The sequence below is a fragment of the Geotrypetes seraphini genome, chromosome 17 (assembly GCF_902459505.1).
Source record: "Geotrypetes seraphini chromosome 17, aGeoSer1.1, whole genome shotgun sequence".
Lineage (NCBI taxonomy): Eukaryota > Metazoa > Chordata > Amphibia > Gymnophiona > Dermophiidae > Geotrypetes > Geotrypetes seraphini.
Genome location: NC_047100.1, coordinates 22472692 through 22499439, shown reverse-complemented (window position 1 = coordinate 22499439; position 26748 = coordinate 22472692). Strand labels below are relative to the sequence as shown.

Genomic DNA, 26748 nt, shown 5'->3' with positions numbered 1-26748 from the left:
ATTTGTGTCTACCTCATCTTGCAATTGCCAGTTTCTTGTAGCAGGAAAATACAGGTGATTAAATCAACTCACTTGTTTTCCAGCTCTGGCATTCAGACATCCCAGCTGTGTATTCTCCATCTGTTCAGATGGAATTTTTCCATCATGTTTTTTAAGACAACAGAGTATATAGTGCTGAAACACTTCAGCACTATGGATTTCTTTATGTAATAAAGTGTATTTATTTTTTCAGTATTTAAATTATATATAAATATTGCATACTTTTACATTGTTTTAACGTTTTAATGTTTGGAAGCACAATTAAAAATATATAGAATGTAATTGTGGGCGTTTTTATTTTTTTTAATGTATTACAATTCTGTGGGTGTTGTGCGAAATGAAAAAATGAAGTGCATTACCCTTCCCCCCCCCCCCCCCCCCCCACTTTATCAAGCCGCGTTAGGGTATTTTTATCACAGACCAAGGCGGTAAAAGCGCCGACGCTCATCTGACTCCAGAAAAAGGAGGACGGAGTGAGACATCCGGGTTTTACTTCTGTTGCTTTCTGTGGAAGTAAAACCCGGACATCTCACTCCGTCCTCTTTCCTCTGGAGCCCATATGGTAGCCCTATCACTGACCCCCCATTTCATCCCCCATTCCGAGAGGTGAAAGTGACATTACATACCAGGCTCTGTGACAGCTGCAGATATAATGGCCAATCCTGTTAGATCAGCAAGCTGGTCCCTGGAGCGGCCTAGTGGTTAGTGCAGTGGACTGTAGAGAAGGGGAGCCAGGTCTATATCCCACTCTCACTTGTACAATTGGGGTAAAAATTGTGAGCGCCACAAAATACCTACTGAACTTGCATATGGGGTGACGCCTACAGGCATAAAGGCTATTGTAGTGATAAGAACATAAGAATTTCCGCTGCTGGGTTAGGCCCAGTGGTCCATCGTGGCCAGCAGTCCACTCACTGCGGCAGCCCTTAGGTCAAAGACCAGTGCCCTAACTGAGACTAGCCTTACCTGCGTACGTTCTAATTCAGCAGGAACTTGTCTAACTTTGTTGGGTGCAGTACATGTTTTGCTATTCCTGGAGGGCTTACCATATAATCTAAGGGGGTTATGATATAATGTGTACCTGGGACCTTTTATGTGAAGTTCACAGCAGTGCCCCCTAAGCTCTGCTGGGATGGCTGTGTGACCAGTCTAGTCAGACCAGTGGCCCCCCAGACCTCCCAATGACTTGTTTTGGTGCATTTTTCCCTTGGCCATTTTTTTTGTTCGAAAATGGCCCTTAAAGAAAGATGCACTGGTCCTGATTCTATAAGCAGAGCCTGCCGATAGCTCTCCTCTTCACTTCTACAAACTCATATGCAGTTTGGAATTTCCTCTCTTGTTCATTGTGGCTGGACTTGGGTTTACTTAAATTGGGCTCCAGACGGAACTTCATGCCGGAGCCTCCAACCAACGAGTGTGACTGCAGAGGCTGGGCTGAAGTGGTGGCTATAAAGAAGGGGACAATCCCAAGCCAATAGAGGCTGGTTCCAATGAATCTAGAGCCCAGGGGGGATTGGAGTAGGCTGAAAGGCACACACAAACACATATATACTTGCAAAATATCGCCCTTCCCCCCCCCCCCCTTTTTTTCTTTCTTTTTGCAGCAAAATGCATGCATGCACATTGAAAAAGACTTCTGTCATTTTCCATTCATGCATCTTTCAGGTACATCCACAACCCAATCCTAAAAACACTGAAAGTGTTGACCAGGACTGATGTTAGACATTCAAGGGCCAAGGGCACGAACTGGGGAAGAGCCCCCAAAGCATCTCTAGGCTATACCTTTTTCAGCTTCAATTGCCCTGTTTGCCACTCCCTAACACTACTATAAAGGCTCAAAATGATCATAAATTAATGTTTTATAATGTACTTGATAATTGAGTGTCTCACCATCACTTTACCCATAAAGATGCCCTCCTTTGAACTATATGCCAACTCATTAGGCACCATTTTATAGAATAGTGCATAGCAGTGGCATAGCCATGGAAGTGGGGGGAGGGTGTGCCTGTGTCCCCCTCCCACTTTGAGATCAGGCCCCCTCCAAACATGCAGCACCCAGTTAAACAGCTGGTGGGAATGCTAAAGCCCTCCCGGCCAAAGAAATGATGTGCCCGAGCCGCTCCTCTCTTCCTTGTGTTACTGATATAATGCAGAAGTTGATGAGGTGCCTTCAGCCACCGTCACTGGGACTTCTCCTGCGTGTTCAGTTTGAGCAAGAACTGAGCATGCTCAGAGAGTCCAAGAGTTGGCGCATCCCTAATAATCCACAACGTTGTTGGCAACTTTTCAGAATGCCTCTGACTAGGGGAGTGTGGGGGGTGCGGACCGCCCCGGGTGCCAAGTCGGTGGGGACGCTGGCACCTCTCCACCCCGTCCTGCCACACCCCTCGCGCCATCCCTCCCCACCCCGTACCTCCGTATTATCTTTGTTAGCACGAGCAATGTCTGCCTGTTGCTCGTGCCGGCCTGGTTCCCCTCTGAATCACTTCCGGGTCACGGGGCCAGGAAGTGACGTCAGAGGGAAATCCCAACGCTGGCGCGAGGAGCATGCTTGCAGAAGCCACTTGTGCTGGCGAAGATTAAGAGGAGGGGGGGAGGGAGAGTGCAAGTGTGGAATGGGGGGTTCAGGAGTGGGGGCGCAGGTGGCGCTGAGGGGCGCCTCCTACCCTTATTACGCCACTGCCTATGCCCCAACCATGGGCATGCCCCTTTGGGATTTGGTTGCCCAGTGTCATAGCCAGATGCCCACACAAATTCTAAGTGGTGCCAATTAGCATCTCTCCCTGCCACCTTTCTCCTCCACTCATTCGGAATTCAGCACCTTATTTGACGTATCCAGCTGAAGAGTTTATCCACGTATTGCTTTTCTCAAGATAGCGTTCATTCTACTTAGTTTTAAGAAACACTAGCCGGGTTATTTAAAGCCACTGGTTCTTATTCATTTACCTTTAAAATTCCACTCCACCAAATTGAAATGTACCTTTTCGTTTTTGCCTTCAATATCTCCTCACTCTCACGTCTGTGATTTACAGCTTTGTTCCTTACTTCCCACTTGGCCTCCTCACTGAGCTTCCAGTAATTTGTGCTATTGCTCGCTGCGAAGCTTTAGACAAATTATAATTGCAATGCTTTCCGCTTAACTGGAGTTACATGACGGAGGTCAGGGAAATCTGATTTCACAAACTCAAATTCCCTTCTGCAAAACTGAATTTCATCGGCTATCTTTTTTTCAATAGTCATGCACTCTATACCCACCAAGGACGATCAGGATCCCAAAACAACCCCAACACTGCGGGGGAAAGGGTCGGGTGCTTTATTAAGAATTTGTACCGAGTCCCTAGATCAGGATTTTATTTATTTATATTTCACATAAGTCAAAGTTCTAAGTGGATAACAAAGAAAACGTACATAATAAAAAAAAATTTCTAACACCAACAGAAAAATCATACTTCATAAAACAACTTTGTAAAAGCGATTTCTTAAAATATGAACTAGAAATTAACTGAATGTGCGAAAGGTGTTTTGGAAAAGTTTGGTAGATTTCCTTGAGCTGGTGCCACGGTCCATTAAGTCATCAATGCTGTCAATGAGTAAACTGGTTTCATCGCAGTGCCTCCTTTCCCCCGTGCAATCTGTGCAAAAACTCTGCTGCATGATTCACTTTCTACCAACCTCGCTATACTCATGTCACCCTTCTCCTTAAATCACTTCACTGGCTCCCTATCCACCTTCGCATGCAGTTCAAGATCTTATTGCTGACCTACAAGTGTGTTCATTCAGCTGCCCCTCTCTTCTCTCTCCTTATATACCTCCCAGAGAACTCCGTTCCTCCTCCTTCACTTGTTCCTTTCATCTAGCCCTCTATGCCTCGAATAAATTACCTGAGTTTGTCCACCAAGCCCCTTCCTTTACCTTGTTTAAAAGTAGACTGAAATCCCACCTTTTTGATATCAATCCATATTCCTACTCCCCACTACCCTAGCCAGCAGATTAACCGTTCCCCTTAACTGTATCCATGACATCCTGTTTGTCTTTAGGAAGCAGAGCTGAGATTGTGATGTCATAATGCCTCATTCTACCAATAAGAGCCAACCTCATCAGTGATGTCACAATGGCTTGATTGTCCTCCAACCCAGCCAGCTGATTAACCGTTCCCTTTAATTGTATCCATGACATCCTGTTTGTCTTGTCTGTTAGATTGTAAGCTGTTTTGAGCAGGGACTGTCTTCTTTGTGACTCCGTACAGAGCTGCATACATATGGTAGCGCTATAGAAATAATTAATAATAATAATTAATAGAAATAGTAGTAGTATTTTGCAGAGTTTGAGAAAATCTATTTTTCCGATGGAATGAAAAAAACTGGAAACCACTGGACGTGGAGGGGCATTTTCGACAGGACGTCTTGGGTCGAATTTGGACATATTAGAAAAAAAAAAATCCAGTAGCGAAAATGTCCATTTTTAAAACAGCCAGACATCTATCTTTTGTAGACATTTTGGTTCTTAGGACGTCTCTCTTTTATGGCCATTTTCCTTCATAAAAACGACCACATGAAAAACGCACAAAAGCAAGTCTGATCGCGGCAGGGGGAATCCCCATCGGCTGAGCTGGTTTCTGGGATTCCTGCCGGCTCAGCTGTTGGGGATTTCCCCCTGACAGGATCCGCTGAACTGGCAGGGAGATTTCCTCTCTCCCTCCCAGGCACCTTTCCCCTCCAGTACACCTCCAAACTAACCATCAAGAAAAAACTTGGTTAGTGCCGTGAAGGGGCTCCTGGGCAATATGAGATGCCCGGGAGGTGCTTGGAGGAGTTTGGTGTGGCAGGGTGGAAGTAGGATACCAGGAGGTATGGGATTTAGGGGAAGAAAAATGCCTGGGCATCAAGGGGAGCGGTTGAGTTTGGCTATTATTAGGTGGCGCTTTCAAGTTAGTGGGCCTCAATTTGCCTTCTTTTATCTGCATTGCTGAGTCCGGAATGTTAAGTGCTCTTAGCTGCAGCATCGCAAATTTATATTTACCGCAGGAATCGCTCATCCGTGGCAGTGCTAGCGACTCCGCGGTAAATATCACTTTGGTAAACGGTGTTATTGTACTGCAACTTTGTAATTGCCCACTAGAGAATGACACGGTGGTTGTTACCCGCGGGTAACCCGCCAAAACGGTGACCCCCCAAAAAAAGTCACCGCGAGATCGGGGACAAGGCCATTCACTGCCCCATGGAGCGGTGAATGGTTAGCACGCGCGGTGAACGAGCGTTCGATCCGGCAGCTCCCTCTCTCCCGCCGGCCATGCAGCTCCCTCCCTCCTTTTCCCTGACCTTTTCTTGTTGAAACTGGCGATTTCTATAAGGCTATGAGCTGTATTTCAGCCGGAGCCTTGAAGTTGCGTCGCGTTGCCTGCTGGAAAAATCGCAACTTCCTGTTTCCGGTTGCATCGGAGGAGACTTTTCTAGTAGGCAACCCGACGCGACTTCATGGCTTCGGCTGTAATACAGCGCATAGCCTTATACAAATCGGCAGTTTCGCCACAAGAGAAGGTAAGAGGGAGGGAGGGAGAGAAATGCATGGCTGGCCGGCGGGAGGGAGCTGCTGGACCACGTGAAGGGTGCTGGGGGTGGGGGGATGGAGAGGAGAAGACGGGGACGGGGCGGTGAAAGGGACAGCGGGGACGGTGACGGGGCGGTGAAGGCAGAGACGGGGTCGTGGGGGACGGGGCGGTGAAGAGGATGGTGGTCCGGGGACGGGGCAGTGACGAGGACAGAAATTTTCCCTGTGTCATTCTCTGTTGCCCATCTAGGAGGTCCTTTTCCTAAGGCGCGCTTACCGATTTAGTGCTAAGGCACCCATAGAATAGAACGGGTGTTTTAGCGTTTAGCACGCGCTAAATCAATTAACGCGCCTTAGGAAAAGGACCCCCCCCTCCTAATTCTTTGCAGTGAAAAAGCTTTGTCATCTTTTCCAGCTTTTAAGGGAATAAAGTAAAGTTGCAATTGAATTTCAGTTTTAACAAATAAGTTTTAGGGCTCCTTTTTACAGAGGTGCTTTAGGGCCTCAACACGCGGAATAGCGCGTGCTAGCCGCGACCGCCTCCTTTTAAGCAGGCGGTAATTTTTCGGCTAGCGCGCGCTAAAAACGCTGGCGCACCTTTGTAATAGGAGCCCTTAGTGTTATCGCTGAAACGTTTTTGTAAGTAGTGCATTTTGTACCTTTCTGCTTATCGCGTCCCCACAGACGCATTCCAGCCATGGCTATTTCTGAAATCACGATGGATCGCTTGCAATTTAGTTTGCTCGTTTCAGGTGACTTTTTTTTTAAAAAAAATTTCCCTCGTACAACCACAGGGCGCATTCTCACGGGAGCAATGTCTTGCTTTCTTTCTCCTTCCCTAGGGACGGTCTTGTCCCTCGGTCTAACTTCCACTTTGCAGTCTAAAGAACTCGTTGTCGTGCCATTCCTCTGAAAGCTTTTCCTTATTGCAGTCAAAATAGACGTGAGTCGGACAGAAGTACCCCGGACGTTCAGAGCGTAATTGCTCCATCAGCTCTGTTTTTATTAAACAGAAAGTTGCCTGTCCTGCGAGTTTTAACATTTTCCTGGCTAAGCTTTTTTTTTCTAATTTCATTTGACTAATATTCACTGGCTGGGTGTCGGTAGCCTTGTTCAGTGTGTTCAGGTTCATTTATTTTATTTATTTGTTTCTGAAGATTTATGTGGTGTCTTCTTGAAGAAACTCACTCAAGATGATACACAGGAAGAATAAATCAAACATAAGTAATTTTTACAGCAATACAAATATTCAAATAGACGTACATATTATAGCATAGTATACTACTTACAACGTCAAGACACATTAAGACATTTTAATAAATAGCATAATATATAAGCAGAGGTGGAACATATAGACAGAGTAACAGAAAATGGGACCAAGGGGGGGGTGGGGTGGAATTGAACAAGCAGGGTTCTAAAAATAGCACAGCGATATTTAAGTCGCCACGCATTACGAAATGAGACGAAAACTATACAAATGCATTTTTGTCATCATTACAGTGCGAATCCTCTAACGCACTGGTTCCCAACCCTGTCCTGGGAGACCACCAGCCAGTCGAGTTTTCAAGATATCCCTAATGAATATGCATGAGAGAGATTTGCATACCCGTCACTTCCATTATATGCAAATCTCTCTCATGCATATTCTTTAGGGATATCTTGAAAACCCGACTGGCTGGTGGTCCCCCCAGGACAGGGTTGGGAACCACCGCTCTAACACAACTGGTGGTAATATAACACAAGTCGCGTTAGGGCCCAAATACCACGGTAAAATAACCCCAGCTCTTTGGGTTGCCTGCTAGAAAAGTCTCCTCCGATGCAACCGGAAACAGGAAGTTGCGTCAGAGGAGATTTTTCCAGCAGGCAACGGCGACGCAACTTCAAGGCTCCGACTGTAATACAGCTCATAGCCTTATAGAAATCGCCAGTTTCAACAAGAAAAGGCAATAACCCACAGCCCAATGCTCCTGGGCTGCAGCAATGAATTCCAGACCACCCCCAACCCAACCCCTCCTTAAAATTCATTGGTGGTCCATGGTGGTCCTCCAGTGGGTTCCAGGGGCGGTCTGGTGGGATCCAGGGGGGCCTAATCGCTCCTGGCCGCTATGATACGGCAGTCAAAATGGCAGCCCTCAGCCACAGGACTAACACTGCTTGCGAGGTGGCTGACACACAGCGTTATTCCTATTAAGATGGGATTCAGCCAGCTGCAATTCCAGGATACCACAGGTTGCTGAATCCCACAGGGCATTAAGGTGAACCTTTACTGCACCTTGATGAATCTCCCCTTAGTGTACTGCCCTCCCCACCCTTTTTACAAAAGCGTAGCATGTTTTTTAGTGCCAGCCGTGGCAGTAACAGCTCCTACGCTCGTAGGAATTCTGTGGCCAGTGCTAAAAACCACGCTACGCTTTTGTAAAAGGGGTGGGGTGGAGGGGAGTAAAAGAAAGTTCCACATGAAGTTGGAAAGGTGCATAAATATGATTTAAGCGAGCAGTAGTTGAGATCCCTGGATTTATTTTTTTTTTCTCTCTCTCTGAAACTTGGCACCTGCTTTTAACTATGTAATATACAGTATCTTCATTTCATTTTTCTTTTTTTTTTGTCTGTGTGTGTATGTTATTTTGTGACCGTGTGATAAAAGAAAAGAAAATTAAAACAAACCCCAAAAATTCCCCCCGGCACATTGCCGCTGTTTTTTGCCTCCGCCCTCTAACATCCCCCAGGAGTTCCTGACCTTTGGGTCACTAAGGCCATGGGTCGGATCCGATCCGTGAGCGATCCAATCCACAGCCGGGAGGCTGACCGTCCGGATCGCTCTCCAGCGATCCCGACGCATGTGCGGACCATCTGTAGCCTGTGGTGAAATGAACGCCGAAGGGCAATCTCTATGTGAACTTCTGTGTAACAGAGAATAAAAAAACACATGGATAAAAAGTCCTATAAACGTGATGTCCATATGTTGATAGGATCCAGTTGTTGACCCGACACGGTCCGTGTTTCGGCCCCCAGGTCAGGGGTGTGTCTATTGGTCCACTGGGTCAGTGTTCTTCAACTGCTGGTCCATGGTGCGATCGATGCGGCGTTATCTTCGAGCCAGCTCCCTCTTCCTCACTGATTCAGTGCACAAAGCCACGGGCAGCGGCTCCTACGGGCATCCTGCGCCTGAAGCGGAAGCCTTCCCTCTGACGTAGCAACATCAGAGGGAAGGCTTCCAGATGAGGCACGGGACGTGCAAGGTGCAATTAGTACTATTAAGGGGGCGGGGTCTGGGGTGGAGATTGGGTAGAGATGGGGGGTCTGGCCCACGACTTAGCCCCGTGTTCTTCAACCGCCGGTCCACGGATCGATGCTGGTCCACAGAATAATTCTTTTATTTCTGCCGGTCCATGGGTGTAAAAATGTTTAAAAACACTGCACTAGGTGTCAGTCCAGTCCTGGGAATACAAACTGTAAAACAATCTTTAAAAAGACTGTAAACACGTAGAAAAGCCCAAAATGTACTCTTGTTGATTTTATTTATTAAATTTTCTATACCGTTCTCCCAAGGGAGCTCAGAACGGTTTACATGAGATTATTCAGGTGCTGACGCATTTTTTCCTGTCTGTCCCAGTTGGCAATGGGGGGGGGGGGGGATTAAGTGGCTTGCCCAGGGTCACAAGGAGCAGCGTGGGTTTGAACCCACAACCTCAGGGTGCTGAGGCTGTAGCTTTAACCACTGCGCCACTCTAGAAATCAAAATGTAGCAAAAGTGAGCCAAGTATAGGTCAATCCAGCCATTGTGACATCACTGATGAGGTTGGCTCTCAGGCATTGGTGGAATGAGGCATTATGATGTCACAATACCAGCTCTGGTGATCAGAGGCTGAAACTTTTCACACTATTTTATTCAATTTTCTATACTGTTCTCCCAGGGCAGCTCAGAACGGTTTACATTAATTTATTCAGGTACTCAAGCATTTTTCCTTGCCTGTCCTGGCGAACTCACAATCTATCTAATATATCTGGGGCAATGGGGGGGGGATGAAGTGACTTGCCCAAGGTCACAAGGAGCAGAGGGGGTTTGAACCCACAACCTCAGGGTGCTGAGGCTGTAGCTTTAACCACTGCGCCACACTCTCCCCTTTTAGTTCATTTTGGGCTTTTCTACGTGCTTACGGTCTTTTTAAAGATTGTTTTACAGTTTGTATTCCCAGCAATGGACTGACATCTAGTGGACCAGTAGACACACCCCTGAGGCAGGTCTTTACCCGAGGGCCGAGACACGGACCATGTCAACAACTGCATCCTATCAACATAAGGACATCACGTGTTTTTTTATTCTCTGTTACATAGAAGTTCACATAGAGATTGCTTTTCGGCGTTCGTGTCAGCACAGGCTATAGTTTTTTGTTTGCGGTTTTATTTGATCCTCCATCGACCTGGGACCCCCTGATGAAGGCGCGTTAACCGAAACACGGACCGTGTCGGGTCCCTTGCTTTCTTTTTAAGGTGGTATTATTAACCGCACTCCGTCATCTCATACAATAAATTTAGCCTGCGTCATTGTACGTGTTTCTGCAGTTTTTCCTTTGTTTTGGCTCTGCATCCCTCACTGCAGACTTTGTTGGGTTCTCCCCCCCCTGTTGAATTTATATAAATAAAATATTGTTTGTCTCAAGGTTGACGTCTTCTATCCCATTCCCCACTTGCTTCTTCTGTTTCCGAATAAATGCACCATGCAGTGCATTCCTATGGGCTTTGATGCATTCATTGCATTCAATTCCTATTGGTTTTGGTGAATTTACCACCATAACATTGCTACCAAAACTTATTTGTCTCAGTACAGATAAAGGGTAAGGGGGGGGGGGGTTAGAGATTCGATGTCTGGATTGTTATTATTGTATGTATTCTGAGCCAAATTGATTGATTTAACAAAGATTGGGGGTATAGAAGATTTGCTAAATGAATGAGAGATTGCGGAAGGTTGTTTTTGCAAGTTCAAAAGTATCGTTTTGGAACGCCCTGTGACCATTATGAAGTACAGAAAAGGCTCTGTCCAGTGCAGAAGAAAGAAAAATCTTTTCTTTGCAAAAAGTCCGTCACCTCAGTGCATTCTGGTAGAGATCATTTTCTGCAGATGCTGCTTCTATCACCATGCGCGGTGGCTTTAAGGAAAAGTGCCAGGAAACTTCCAAACTATCTCAAGTCTTGCCTTACCACTGCTACTATTTATTATTTCAATAACGTTACCAGATTCCAGGCCCAAGTCGATTTCGAAACCACCCTCTACTCGCTACTAAGGATATATTGGGATAAAATATTCATTTCTTTTTCATCTTGTGTGCCTTGTTTTCGCTTTTGTTGTCTCCCATTGCTGTCATTTCATTTCCTTCATGGTGGGAGAGCACTTTCATTCTCGGTGCTCTTCGTGACTGTACATTTTACATTTTTTTAAGATTGTGGTGCTAGTTGTTGAGATTAAAATTGGGTTTCCTGGGGTAAGCGTGGTACTCGGTATGAGTGAGGGGGCCTGATATTCAGCTGGCGATAATCAGCATTTGCCGACCACTGCAGGCGCTACACCTAGAAATTCAACGCTTGGCCATGTCCAACATTGAATTTCCAGGTATGCAAAACTGGCAAAAAAAACCACAGCTGATTAACACACACACCTTTCATAAAAGTGTAGCACGGTTGGTACCGTGGAATTCTATGAGCATCAGAACTGTTACTGCTGCGGCCGGCGCTAAAAACTGCGCTACGCTTTTGTAAAAGGCGGGTAAGTGTGATATTTGGCGTTTAACTGCTTATGAAGAACTGCATAAAGATAGGACTATTTATGAAGTTAATCTCAGCTAGTTAAGTACTGAAAATTGACACTTACCATATAAGGAGGAAATTTGGTTGACTCGAATATAAGTCGGGCGGCTTAATATTCAAGTGCCCTGCGCTGCCTGGCTCTGCACCCATCCCCCTTCCTCCCAACCCCTGTCAGGCTCTGCACCCAGCCCCCTTCCCTCCCAACCCCTGTCAGGCTCTGCACCCAGCCCCCTTCCCTCCCAACCCCTGTCAGGCTCTGCACCCAGCCCCCTTCCCTCCCAACCCCTGTCAGGCTCTGCACCCAGCCCCCTTCCCTCCAACCCCTGCCTGGCTCTTCACCCATCCCCCTTCCCTCCCAACCCCTGTCAGGCTCTGCACCCAGCCCCCTTCCTAACAAGCTCTGCACCCAGCCCCCTTCCTATCAGGCACTACACCCTTCCCTCCCAACCCCTGCCAGGCTCTGCACCCATCCCCCTTCACTCCCAACCCCTGCCAGGCTCTGCACCCATCCCCCTTCACTCCCAACTCCTGCCAGGCTCTGCACCCAGCCGCCTTCCCTCCCAACTCCTGTCAGGCTCTGCACCCAGCCCCCTCCCTGCCAGGCTCTGCACCCAGCTCCCTTCCTACCAGGCACTGCACCCAGCCCCCTTCCCTCCCAACCTATCAGGCTCTGCACCCAGCCCCCTTCCTTCCCTCCTTCCGCTGTCAGGCTCTGCACCCAGCCTCCCTCCCTAACCTGTTCTCATACCTCCTCTGCTGATCCCTGGTGGTTGAGAGGTTTCTTCAGCTGCTGAGTGGCACCGAGCAGCTGCTTTGGCGCTAAGTGGCTTCCTGACTGACTCCCATGAATTCTCACTAAGCTTTGGCGCTGCTGCTCAGCACTTCCTGACTGGTTTATATTTGAGTATATACGATTGGCTAAGTTTTGATTCTGTCCCTGGAACACTCCTAAAATAGCCAGTTTCTGCTTGAATGTTCACCGGGCATTTTCGGCAGTATTATTCGGTCAAGCATGGTTGAAAATACCCAGTTAGCTCTTGACAGGTGATTTAAATGGCAGGAGAGACCATTTTGAATATCAGGCTCATTGTGTTTCAGCCCTTGAAGAGGAGATTCTCTGCCATCGCACAATGGCGACACTTAGAAGCCAGACTTAGGATGCACATTTTACGAGATTTCTCAAGACCTGGGTTGAGGATTGTCATTGGGTCACTGTTAGACATTCAGTGGTTCAGAAATTTGAGAGGAGGCCTTAAAGCCTTTCAGTTTGAGGCTCGAGTTCCTCTGCTTGCCACACCCTAAAGCCAGCCCTGACTACATGAGTGAGCTGTATTGGAAGTGGGGTGGGGGAGTATAAAAAAAAGGGGGAAATCTCACAAAAGCAGCAAGTGAAGGTTTGTGACATTATAAATCCACAGGAACTATTTCCAAGCCCAAGAGGAATCCAAAGAAATAAAACTGGTGATGTCTCTCCTCGAGGTGGATAGGATCTTCCCTTCAGCTGCTTTCTCAGGCGCTGGCACCCTCTTCCCTCCCCAGGAGCTTTTTTATTCCCATAGATATGGAATTGGGGAAGACCTTCATAATAAAGGCCCTTTATCCATTTGCAAACAGTTACTTCAGAAGCAAAAACAAGGCTCGGCTTCTAATGGGAGCTGTTGAACTGGGAGCAGATTTATTTTCTCCTGACCTTGGCTTCAGTAGCGCTGTAGATTTTACCTCATCGCAGAGTTGTTACTGACAAAACCAAACCAGCTTTGGTACACTGCTCACGTACTTAGCAGATATAAAAAGAATTCACTATTCTATTGAGGGAACGCTCTGATTTCTTTATGGCTATAGTTTTTGAAACGTTAAGAGCACTCGGGGCATACTGTCCATACATCACCGGTCAAGCTGAGACACATTATTATAACGTATCTACATGTAGGGCTCATTTGCAGAATCCAGGTCTAGTTTTTAGAGGATTTAAAGCTAAGCTGTATCTGTTTACATGGGTGTTCGTGGCAATCTGTTTCCCCCTAGTGCAAAACACGCACTTCAATATTTCAAGTGACTGGAACAACACTGAATTGAATGGGTGAATGCATGTCAACTAGCTTTAAGGCTCAGCTGCAGATTACTCTTGGATGCGATTTGAATTTTCTTTCCTCTCGGAATATCGTTAAAAGCAGGTTTTCTTTCCAGCATACGTGAATGATGCTTTGGACAATATCTGATAATTTTGTATGGGTTTGGACTTGGTTTGGAGGGAGTGGGTTGGGGTTTGTTGGGGTTTTTTTTTTTTTGGGGGGGGATTAATGTAAAAGGGTTCCATGATGCTTTCTACTGTATGTTTTTTTTGTTTGTTTGATGTAGGTATTTAGTTGGTATTCAATGATATTAGTTGTTTGTATTATGTTAATGACTTGTTGCTTTATGGTTATTTTTTTTTTTTGGTTTAAAGTTACTATTTACCTTTATGATTTAAATGTACTGTTTAAATTTTCTGTCTGTATATTTTTTTTTCTGCTGGTGCATGGTCATTCTTCCAATCTTTAATAAAATTTATTAGGAAAAAAAAATGAAATAAATGTAGAATTACTAAAATAACTGAGGGGTCCTTTTACTAAGGCGTGCTAATTGTTTTTGCATGCGCTAAATGCTAACGCGTCCATAGAATATAATGAGCGTGTTAGCATTTTAACTTGTGTTGAAATGGTTAGCGTGCGCTAAATCGATTAGTGTGCCTTGGTCAAAGGAGCCCTAAATTTGTAAATTAGGTGCTAATTGGCACTCATTTGCAGGTGCATGCATAACTGCACTTAAGGCGAGATGCACTAAGCGCTCCATCGGGTACCGACAGAATTTGCCGACCCAGTTCTCAAAAAGGCTCCCCGTGGGGTTTTCCGCGCGGTCCTACGTTCTCTGATTCTGGCGTGCAAACAACCTCATTATTATTAAAATGAAGTCATGAAAATTAAAACCAGTCATCCGATCGATGGCTTAAAATTGCGTGCCATAATCGGACCGGTAATACCGACCTGAAAAAACCAACAGGTCTGACATGTTTTTCTCATTTTTTTTCTATGGACACAGATGTTGTGTGTGTGTGTGTGTGTGTGTGTAACACACGCATATCTGGCCCATAAAAAAAAGGCTGAGCTGCTCCCCCCATGATGTTGACCCCCCCCCCACGACCCTCCCCCTCCCCTGGAACAAAAGTAGAGGCAGGAGGTATGCCCACCCCCTCCTGCCTCGGTACATTTTAGTGCATCTGGGCCCCCCCTGACGCCCCCATATCCCTCTGAAAATTGCAGCCTCCCCCCTTCCAACCCTCCCACCACCCCACCAAAGTCCCCCCCAAAAAGCCCTGGTAGTTTGGTGGGCTTGGGGATGGGGTCAGGTCAGATCCCTCCCAACTCAAGGACACCCCAACCCCCCTGTACCTTGTTGGCATGTCATCATTGAAATCCAGCAGGAGAGATGCCGCACTCTCCTGCTGGCAGGCCTCGCCTCTGCAAAATGGCGGGCTTTCCCCTTCCCGGTGCATCTTGGGATGCACTGGAATGGTCTAAGGCCCTGATTGACCTGGATACATAAAACCCTTCTTATGGGCCAATCAGAGCCTTAGGTCCCCTTCCTGGTGCATCCTGGAATAGTTGAATAGTCTCCCGGTAAAGGTGGTGGGCATCTGAATTTAAGAAATCGTGGAACAGGCTCATGGGATCTCTTAAGAAGAGGAGGAAATAGTGGATGCTGGGGATGGGCAGACTGGATGGGCCTTTTGACCTTTATCTGCCATCATGCTTCTAAGTTTCTTTGCTTCTAGCAGTAAAGCCAGTTAACACATATACTGCTTAAAAGGCTGTAGTACATGAAACAACGTGTGTGCTAGAGATGGATGTAAATTTTACTTAAATGTCGTCAAATGTATATTAATGCTCAGAGAACAGTACACAAACAAACCCTGCTCTTTCCGCTCGAAACTAACGCCAGCTCCGGAACTGGCAGTGGAAGGTTTAAAGAGAGGATTGGTTTTGTTTTCCTTTGGAAGGGGGAGAAAGCCTGAAAAAGAAATGTGTGTGAGTCCAGGCAAATATGAACATGAAAGCACACATTAGCATATTTTCTGTACTTAAATATAAGCCTTCTCATGGCTGCTGGAGCCCACCACCTCAGCCATAGTTTCTACTGGTGGTCCCTCCAGTTTGCTTGTGGGTCTGCTGCTCACTCCCCTCCCCCACCTAGGGTTTAGCATCTGCCTCCCCTCTCAATCTTCTCTCCCCTACTGATCTACCTTAAAGGAGGTCTTCTGTTGGTCTCACCCAGCAACATTGCACATAGGCTGCCTGTACCTTGCTCCAAAATTTTCCCTCTGGCCCATACCTTCTTCTCTGACATCACTTCCTGTTTCTGCCTGGGCAGGATAGGTCAACGGGAAAGCTTCAGAGCAGGCCATATAAGTGCAACGCTGCTGCTGCCGCCAGAACCAACAGAAGACCACCTTTAAGGTAGAGAGGGGGAGATGTTGACTTCTGGGCAGGGGGAAAGATGCTGGATCGCAGTGAGGATGGGGCGTTGGTCATGGAAGACAGCAGAAGAGATATTTGGAGGAGAAAGAAGATACTGCAGTTTTATTAGCCACAATTAGTAAATGATGCATTAAAGGGAGCATTAACTGCAATTAATGTGCAACTCACTTATGCAGGCTAGAAATTGAAAATAAATACATTCCTTGTTTTCCCTTATATCCATCTTATTTTGAATAATTCTAACCCAAAATACTTACTGTACTGTGTTCCATTCTAGTGCTGCCAGATGTCCAGGAAAACCCAGACATGTCCTTTTTTTTTTTAGATGACTTTCCGGGTGTCCGGATAGTTTTCCAAAAAAATGTGAAAGTCTGTCTGGATTTAGCAGGTTCTACCGACTCCCCCACCTACCTCTTCCCCGGGCCCAGCCACTATAATTTTATCTTCGGGCAGTGAGCAGCAGCAATGAGGTGAGCCTGCTGTGTGCCAGCCTGCCCCGGAAGACACCTCTCTGCTGGTCCCGCCTACACGGGAACAGGAAGTCGCTATAGAGAGGCAGCTTCTGGGGCAGGCTAGCAGCAGCAGGCTCACGTCGTTGCTGCTGCCGGCTGTCTGAAGATTAAATTGCAGTGGCTGGGCCTGATGAGGAAGTAGGTGGATGAGTTGGGAGCTAGAGAGATGGATGAGTAGGGAGCTAGAGGAGAAGCATCATTGAGCTTGTAGAAGGGAGGGGAGAGGTCTGGAGAAACAGCATGAAGGGAGGTGGTGGAGAAACAGCTTGGAAGGAGGGCTGGAGAAGCATTATGGAAAGGAAAGAGTGCTGGAGAAAAAAAACATGGAGTAGGAGAGTGCTGGGTGGGAAGGGAGAGACATAAACAGCAGGAGAGGAGGCTGAAAGGAGAGAGAGGCTCACCCATTGGGGAGGGGGTGGAGTTAGAAGGAGAAAGAAAGAGAGAAGCACCCACAGGAGATGGGGTTTGGAAAGAGAGAGAGAGAAAGAAGCATCCGTGGGAGGGAAGGGTTGGAGGAAGGGAGAGAGAGAGAGAAGCACTAAACGGGTCAGAGGCTGGGACGAGGAGACCAAATAAATGGGTGGAATGTGGGTTCGGTCATATGTCCTTTTTTTTGTCTTCACAAATATGGTAACCCTATTCCGTTATCACTCCTATTTCTAGCCTCCCTTCTTCATCTTTCTTAGATAAAATTTCTCTACTTTAGAACAGACTTTCTTTAAAGTAGGCCCCTTTTCATTCAGTCTATATATCAGTGACTCAACTCCAAAATCGAGGGATTGAATGTTCATGAGTGGGAGGCAGCAGTGATGTAGCAAGGATAGCTTGCACCCGGGGCAGAAGCACCAGGCATTGCTGCCCCACGTGCAGTGGCTTAGGTGGTGGTGGAACCTCCCCGTTCCCTCCTCTATGCCCCCTGCCCATTCCCTGCCTCCCACGCCACACTTGCACCCTCTCATCCCTGTACCTCTTTCAATCTTCATCAGCATGAGCCTACCACTCATGCCGGCATTGGCTTTCCCTCTGCGACCAGGAAGTGATTTCAGAGGGAAGCCAAGCCAGAGAAGTTGCAGGCCGGAGAAGTTGCTCATGCTGGCAAAGATTTAAAGAGGTGGGGGGGGAGGAGAGGTGTTGGTATCCCCACCAAGAAGGCACCCAGGGCAACCTGCTCCCCCGACCTTCCCTCTTACACCACTGCCCATGTATTCCCCCCCTCCCTCCCCGATGCACCCTTTCCTGCAGTCTTCCTCCCTCATACCTCTTCAAATCTTCACTGGCTATGAACAGCATCTCTTACCCACTCAGCAGACTCATTCTTCCCTGCGATGTCACTTCTGGTCTCCACAAACAGGAAGTGACATCAGAAGAGATGAGGCTGACATGAGTAGTGGTAAGAGATGCTGTTTGTGGCCGGTGAAAATATGAAGAGGAATGTAGTGGGGGGGGTAGGGAAGAGAGCTACCAGTGCCCCCACCCAGGTGGTGCCTGGGGCGATCCATCCCCTTGCTCCCTCCCCCCAATACTATGCTAGTGGGTAGCAGTCTGGTTGGAAGTTTTGCAGTTTGTCATTGCTGCATATTCTAAGGCATTCATGCTAGATTCACAAACACATTACCAACCTTTAGAAATGATTTGTGCAAGGCTGGCTGCTTCCTGCCTGAATGCTATCCCGGCCTCTTACATCATTCAAGTACAACTCTAAAAACAAACAGAAGTTAGCAGTTAATCAATTTTGTGCTCCCAAATAAACTGATGCGTTTTCCTATCATTTCACTTACTCCTGTTTGAATTTGATAATTTAGAACAATAACAGCCTGCGTGACTGTACTGGTCAACGTTTATTTAAACTTAAAATTCCAACATACGGTGTAAAACAAGATGGAACAAGAATAACAGCAACAATTCTAAAAAATTATAAATCTGTTCTAAATGTGTGCTGAATTGGAGCCCTTTTCCTGGGGCTAGTTATAACTTGTTACCATACTGCCTTGCTGCCTTATATTCATTTATATATTCCCTGGTCTTTAATAAATAGCTGGATTCATATGCCTCCATCTGGTCATCTATTTCTTTGTACAGTACATAGAACATAGAAGATGATGGCAGAAAAGGGCCACGGCCCAACAAGTCTGCCCACTCTAATGACCCACCCCTTAATTTCTTCCTTGAAGTGATCCCACATGCTTATCCCATTTTTTCTTAAAATCAAGTACGCTGCTGGCCTCAATTACTTGCAGGGGAAGATCATTCCAATGATCAACCACCCTTTCAGTGAAGAAATACTTCCTAGTGTCACTATGAAATCTCCCACCCCTGATTTTCTACGGATGCCCTCTTGTTGCCGTGGGTCCTTTAAGAAAAAAGATATCTTCTTCTACCTCGATATGGCCCGCGACATATTTGAACGTCTCAATCATGTCTCCCCTCTCTTTGTGTTCCTCGAGTGAGTATAGCTGCAACAGACTAAATAATTTCAGATCTCTGGTTTAATTAAATATTTCAGGTGCCTTTTTACTGGGCTTATCAGGAAGGCTTTTGGCTCACTGGTTGAGATGCTGTCTCTGCACCCAGAGGTCGTGAGGGGAGATATGAAAGAGACGTTTAAATACCTATGTGGCGTAAATGCACATGAGTCGAGTCTCTTTCATTTGAAAGGAAGCTCTGGAATGAGAGAGCATAGGATGAAGTTAAGAAGTGATAGGCTCCGGAGTAATACTTTTTTACGGAAAGGGTGGTAGATGCGTAGAACAGTCTCCCGGCAGACATGGTGGAGACAGAGACTGTGTCTGATTTCAAGAAAGCCTGGGATAGGCACATGGGATCTCTTAGAGAGAGGAAGAGATGATGGTTACTGCGGTTGGCAGACTGGATAGGCCATTTGGCCTTTATCTGCCATCGTGTTACTATGTTTCTATAACTATAAAGCTCTATGACATCACAATGCAAGTGTTAAGAGCCTTAGCCAATAGGGAGAGAAGGAGAGTGGATGGGCAGACTGGATGGGCCAGTTGACCTTTATCTGCCTTCATGTTTCTATGTTAATGCCTCAGGGGGAAATTCTATAAGACGTACATAAAGATAGACGCCTAAATAAATAGGTGTCTAACTTAATTAGTAAATTGGCTTCAATTATGAGCTTTAACAAGCTCATGATTAAAAAAAATTAAAATGAATTGGGTGATAGGCATATCTATCTTAGGCGTGAATCTACAAAACATAGACGCCTCTCGCATGATGCCTAGTGTCACCTGACTCCAAAGTAGGTGTGTTTAGGGGCGAAGAAGGATTTAGGCGTCGCTAGACACGACTCTCTAAAGGACTTGGGTGCCTATAATGTAGGCCTTTAAAACCTTGGCGTACATTGCAGGGGTTCATAGACAAAATCCCACGAGACAACGGCGCGCAGACAACTGAGCGCAAGGTTGACGGCGCGCCGAAGAAAAGCACTATTTTAAAGGGTTCCGACGGGGGGTGTTGGTGGGCAACCCCCCTATTTTACTTAACAGACATCGCGCTGGCGTTGGGGGTTTGGGGGGTTGTAACCCCCCTCATTATACTTGAAACTGAACTTTTTGCCTGTTTTTTAGGGGAAAAGTTCAGTTTTAAGTATAATGTGGGGGGTTACAACCCCCCACAACGCCAGCGCAATGTCTGTTAAGTAAAGGGGGGGTGTTCCCCCCCCCCACAAACCCCGTCGGAGCCCTTTAAAATAGTGCTTTTCTTCGGTGTGCCGTCAACCTTGCGCTCAGTTGTCGGCGTGCCGTTGTCTCGCGCGATTTAATCCCATCACCCTTTGCAGGTGCCTACGTTTTAAGTAAGGCACAGTTCTACCATAAAGGCCTAAGTGTGACTGACAAGAGCTAGGGGGGGCCTATCTTTTTAGATGCCATTTTACAAAATCTCCCCCTCAATGCCTAAATAATAGTCGAGCTCCCGTGTGATTTCACATGCAACGACTCCTGTGACTGCACCGAAGGAATTGAAATTAAATCACCTAGTGTGCGGGACTTGGCAACGGGGCATCTTCGGCGAGGCCCGACTCAGTCTCCTCGCATTCCTGATCCTGTGCGAAGAGCCTAATCCGAAATCAAAGGGAAGTTACCGGGGCGGGAAGGAGGGAGGGGCTGCCTGTCAAAAGTGCTCAGATTTGAGAAGGCTCAGTGAACCTGCAAGGAAACAAAAAAAAAAAAGGTTGAAATTGTTTGCCTCACTACAAAGCTTATTGCTGACATAACCTGCTGATTTGCTCTTTGCTTTGATTTTTAATGCTATGTCTCCTCGCCTTCCTGTCGATCCGACTTCAAACGCTGAGCATTTAGCAGAGACTGGCTTTGGCGTGCACGCTAAGTGCTTTCACATAATGCATTTGCAGCTTGTTTTCCATTTGTAGCCCAGGCTTCTTTGCAATACCAGAAAAGCATTGTGTGCAATCGCCTTCCCCCCCAAAAAACGGAAAAGAAATATGTGCTTTCTGGAGATTTAATCCTCTGTTCTTTGCGTTTGGATTTTATATAGTAAGTGGTAAATGGCCTGAGAATAGAAATCTGTTCCAAAATTGACCAGCAAATGGGTTTTTGGGTTTTTTTTTCTTCTCTCAATATGCACATATCTGATATATGTAATACATCTCCTTTGAAAATATTGTTTTAGAAGCGGCTCTCCTACGGGACTTGTTTCGCCCGTTGAGACAAAGTTGTATAGCCGCAAGCCTCCTCATCAGCTTCACTTTTATTATAAACAAAAACTTTTTTTCCTTTTCTTTCAATATCACTTGATACCATACATTAAATGTACGTAGCTCAGTCGGCCATTATTCGGCCCGCTGCCAAACCCAATGCCATAGGTTCCTAGACATCCGAGAAAACTCGAGCATGTCCTCTTTTAGAGGACTACCCATGCTCCCAGACAGACTTTCTTAAAACCCATCATTTGTCTGGGTTTTGGAAAGCCCCGACCAGTTCTAGCTGCATCTAGAGTGTCTCTGAGCATGCACGGATGACGACACACACGTCGCACACATCTGCGCGTGCTCCGGGCCCTCCAGATGCGCCGGAGCTGGTTGTAGAAGAGAGGAGGCTTGCTGGGGGGGGTGAAATGGGGTGGGACTGAGGGCAGAAATGGGGTGGAGCTGGAGGCGGAACAGGACGGAGTTACATGTATGGTAACACTAAGTTAAATAGATTTACAGTTCTGCAGGTGGATAAAAATGGAATTTGCCAAAACAAAGATTTCTTCTTTTTACAGTGCAGCATTTCTTTAGCAGTGAAAAGATAAATGATATATGGATATATGCTTCTAAGGAATAATTAGCTTGGGTTTATCTTGCAGTGTTCTGTTTCCTGTGGAAGGGGATTTAAATCCCGAAACGTTTATTGTGCAGTGAAGAATGGGGTTCTTTTGGGAAACGAATATTGTAAACACCTCCCAAAACCTAACGTACAAAAGAAGTGCAGGGGAGGAAGATGTCCAAAGTGGAAAACAGAAGGCTGGGGTCAGGTGAGATTTACTTTTACTTTTGCATCATTAACCTGACAGACCACTGAAGACTGTTGTCCAGGCGGTGGTGTAGCCGTGGCTGGGCCCGGGTGAGCCAAGGCCCACCCAGTTTGTGCTCAGGCCCGTCCAAAATTTCATCTCCTTTAGCACGGTGGGCTATGTTTTCCAAATCCCACCGGCCAAAGGGCTCCTCCCTGCCGAAATAATTTACATGTCGGGCATCTGCCGGCACTGTCCTGTTTCCAGCCATAGGCCACGCTCTCCCTCGCACATGCTCAGTTTTTACGCTTATGCAAAACATAGCATACATGCATGGAGGCTGGTGGCAGCAGCCGCTCGACATGTAAAGTCTTTGGCAGAGAGGAGGTCTTCGGCTGATGGGAATCATGGATCCCCGCCAGCACAGAAATGCCATTTACCTTGGGGGCGCAGAGCGGAAATTAAATTTGGGTTTGTTTAGTTGGGATGGTGGGGGGGGGGCAGAGATGAAATTTTTGGCCCACCCTAAATTAGCTGCATGGCTACACATGTTTCCGTTCTGTTGTCAATAAAGGAGTCAATCTTCAGCTGGCGTCGATGAGTGGGGTTTTTTTTTAGCCGCCGCTGGCGTCATTCCCAGATATTTAAAGCCAGGCCATATCCGGTTAGTGGTATTGAATATCCAGGTTTATGCAGCAGGCTCTCTCTTGTGTGATTAAGGGGGGAGTGTTGGCCTAGTGGTTAGAGCAGCTGCCTCAGCGCCCTCAGGTTGCGAGTTCAGTTCCCTTTGCCTCTCCTTGTGACCCTGGGCAAGCCACCTAACACTTCATTGCCCCCGGTAGAGGGTTACCAGATTTTCCTTCGGGAAAATCCGGAGCCATGGCCACGCCCCCCCAGGACCGCCCTGTTCCAACCTCTGTCATGCCCTGTTCCGTCACCCAGCCCTGCCCCCCAGACAGCATCCGCACATGCGTGGGCATGACATCACCCTTCCCAAAGCGGACAAAGTGCTGGGTTTTGAAAAGCAGGAGGACATGTTCTGGGAAGTCTGGACGCCTGGTAACCCAACTTGGTTCATAGACAAAATCGCGTGAGACGACGGCGCGCCAACAACTGAGCGCAAGGTTGACGGCGCGCCGAAGAAAAGCACTATTTTAAAGGGCTCCGACGGGGGGTGTTGGTGGGGAACCCCCCTATTTTACTTAACCCTTTCAGGACCAAGGGACCTATTTGTCCCATAACTTTAAAATCCTATCAATGTAGATTGGGATAGTCTACAGTTCTAAATTGGATATGTACGGATTCCATAGGATACTGCCTTTATGTAAACAAACTGGTTCCGACATTCATTCATTAGCGTCGTTGCCAGATTGACGAGAAGATTCACTTGCCACACTGTCCATAAGCCAGAAGTGTGATTTAAAAAAAAAAAAAATAATGATATTTCACAAAAAAAATCAATTTTTTGGCATCTGCAAGCCCTTTTTACCATAAAAATGTCGTCAAAACCACAAAAATTGGCCTACGATCCTTATGGTCCTGAAAGGGTTAACAGACATCGCGCTGGCGTTGTGGGGGGTTTGGGGGGTTGTAACCCCTCTCATTATACTTGAAACCGAACTTTTTGCCTGTTTTTTAGGGAAAAAGTTCAGTTTTGAGTATAATGTGGGGGGTTACAACCCCCCAAACCCCCCCACAACGCCAGCGCAATGTCTGTTAAGTAAAGTGTGTGGGGGGGGGGTTCCACACCAACACCCCCCGTCGGAGCCCTTTAAAATAGTGCTTTTCTTCGGCGCGCCGTCAACCTTGCGCTCAGTTGTCGGCGCGCCGTTGTCTCGCGCGATTTAGTCCCGTCACCACCCAACTCAGGTACATAATAAGTACCTGTCTGAAATACATAAACTGCTTTGATTGTAACCAACAGACAAAGCAGTATATCAAGCCCTATCCCCTAACCCTTTTCCTAAGCTGCAGTAAGCAATAATGCTTTTTTTAGCGCTTTGGGAGTGGAGAGTAGGTGAGCTTAGCACTAATTAATTAGTGCATCTACGTGATCACGTGCCAACCAATCAACACAGGGTTAGCATGGAACCCCTTACCGCCTGGAAAATAGATGTTGGCAAGGGCTGCTCCGCTACAGGCCATGTGCTCATTGGGAAATGAGCACTTGCCCATAAATGGAGGAAATGAAAAGGGTGGCCATTTTACAGCTGCGCTAAAAGTGGCCTCGGCGCACGTGCTTCTCATAGTGCAGGCCACTTTTTAGCGCAGCTTAGTAAAAGGGCCCCTAAGGGCGATATTCAGCACTTCACTGCATATGTGGCGCTGCATATGTGATGCTGCATATGTGATGCTGCATATGTGGCGCTGCATATGTGGCGCTGCATATGTGGCGCTGCATATGTGACACATGTGGTGCTGCATATGTGATGCTGCATATGTGGTGCTGCATATGTGACACATATGTGGTGCTGCATATGTGATACTGCATATGTGGCGCTGCATATGTGGCGCTGCATATGTGACACATGTGATGCTGCATATGTGATGCTGCATATATGACATGTGCTGCATATGTGGCGCTGCATATGTGGTGCATATGTGACACATGTGGCGCTGCATATGTGACACATATGTGGCGCTGCATATGTGACGCTGCATATGTGATGCTGCATATGTGGTGCTGCATATGAGACTGTGTATTACACAGTCCGGTTTAGCTGTTAAACTTGGGCAGTTAAGTGCTGAATCTTGTCATTTAACCAGATAAGTGCTGACTCCGCCCCCAGAACACCCACACAATACCAGGCATTGAGTTTAGCAGTCTGTGGTAATATCCAGCAACATTAACCAGTTAAGTGTCACTGACTATCCATGGCAAGCCCCAAACAAGTGATTTAACTGTCCAAGAGTCATTTCTGTCTGGTTAAATCGTTTAGAATATCGACCACATAATTTGCATGCCTGGGTAGAGTATACTGTCTGATTGGTTATCAAATAAAAATTTAGAATAATATATAATGTGATAATCTTTTTATGGGACTAAATACAAGCCTAAAGCAGTTTTTCATCCAGAGGTTTGGCATAATCCCGTATATTGGCTCTGGCATTGAAATTTCAGATTTGGGAGCCATTAACAAAATATTGTAATGATTGAATATTATTTTTCCCCTTAAAAATGCACATCGAGGATGGGGGAGAGGGAGGGGGGAAAGGGTTTTTTGATTTGAATATTAAATAAGGTATATAGGAATGGGGATTATGGTAGGTTTTCTTGAATTTAAAGAATGTTATTGATTAGGGGGGATAAATTCTGATATGGATTTTAACAGAATATTAAGTGTTGTATTTGAGTTTAAAATGTAGAAATGCTGTTACACTTATTGTAAATTTTAAAAAAAATGAATAAAGAATTGGACAAAAGAAAATTCACCCAGACGTTAACCAGTGTCTGGTTAGCTCAGTGCATAGATTAGGGGGCTGTCTTATCAGCTGCCCTGAAAATCACCATTAACCAGTTATGTTCCATCTCCTTCCAGGCTGTGTCCCCGAATCCCAGTACTAACTAGACAGTGTCTGATTAGTCACAGGCAATATTTAGTGGCATTATCCACTTAAGTGCTGCTGGATATTGCTCGGAAGTGGGGTTGCGGGGAGGTTGAGGGGAGAGGCAAGAGCCTCTCCTGGGAACATTATTGTGTACAGCGTACAAATGAAAGAAAAAAAGACCTAAAAATGCCGCTTTTACTCTGGGCTGAGCACGCAGGAAAGTCCCACGTTAACCCATGTTAAGCCCCGGTTTTACCAGAACTTAAGCAAAATGACTCCTCTATAGGGAACATACTATACGTGTCAGGGCAGCGGGGAAGAGCGAGGGGGGGTGATGGAAGGGCAGTGTGGAAGGGCGCAAGGGGCGGCTGTCCTGAAAATCAACTTCCCTCGCTACGCCATTGGGTGTACGTGCCGGTGCCTGATTTAGGCGCGCTTAGGCCAAATTCTGTAATTCCGGGTGCGACTTTGCAGAATGCATCTGGCACGTCCCTGGACACGCCCCCCCCCCCTTTTCAGATACATGCTATGAGAGTTAGGCACCGAACAATGCACAGCCTAATACAAGGGTGCGCAAATTCTTCCTAATTAACCATTTATTGCTAGCGAAAGACTCTGATCAATGAAGTCGTACTTATGCGCCCAAATTTCAGCATAAGCGTTATTCTAAGTTTAGGCACCATTCATAGAATAGCGCTTAGGTAGAGAGTATTTAAACGCAATGTATAGAATTCAGTCCATAGTTTGAAGACGAAGAAAGCTCAATTAAAAGAACATTAAACAACTTCTAAATTATGTGATCTTTAAGAAAACTGTGATTTGCTAGATTTCCTTGTGGCCCTTGGTTGTTGGGTTTTGGATAACATGTGGGAATGACAATGGGGAAGTCTGTCTTTTTCTTCTTTTCTAGGATGAAAGTGAAATAAACTGGCCAGGTGCCCACATTTTACTTAAAAATAGCTCTGATCTTCTACCTCCTTTAAATTGTTTGCAGCTCTACCTTTCTTCTTCCTATAGAAAAACCCAAACAGCCTCTTTATCTAATGACCTGCAAAAAATTAAAAAAAAAAAAGTTCTCCACATAATAAGACTTCTTTTCCTACACAGTGCTGAAAAGTGGCCTTAGTCCGTCCTTATGCGGGTCTTTCCCATGTGTTAAAAGCCATTTTTAGTGCAGCTGGACAATGGCTCGTAGCACACAAGAGATGTGCAGATTAGGGCTACGTTTTTCGTAAAACATCCTTGCAAGTATCTAGTGAAGTATAAGGACATGAAGTATATCTTCTTTGAACCGCTTCAGTTGTCACTGT

At 46.3% G+C, this 26748-nt stretch overlaps 1 protein-coding gene and 1 long non-coding RNA gene across 11 annotated transcripts in view; one reads left to right on the top strand and one right to left on the bottom strand.

Moving 5' to 3' along the window:
- The window catches only part of ADAMTS9 (ADAM metallopeptidase with thrombospondin type 1 motif 9), a 385044-nt gene that overhangs the window by 312678 nt on the left and 45618 nt on the right, over positions 1 to 26748 (top strand). For all 10 annotated transcript variants that reach the window (XM_033926508.1, XM_033926507.1, XM_033926504.1 and 7 more), the window contains one exon: positions 21743 to 21910. In XM_033926508.1, the coding sequence (XP_033782399.1) occupies positions 21743 to 21910 (168 nt within the window). The remainder of the gene's footprint in view (positions 1 to 21742; positions 21911 to 26748) is intronic.
- LOC117351333 lies at positions 15240 to 21302 on the bottom strand. The gene is made up of 3 exons (XR_004537390.1): positions 20409 to 21302; positions 18034 to 18112; positions 15240 to 15435 (listed from the first exon to the last, which is right to left on the bottom strand). It is a non-coding gene; the product is annotated as an uncharacterized LOC117351333 (long non-coding RNA).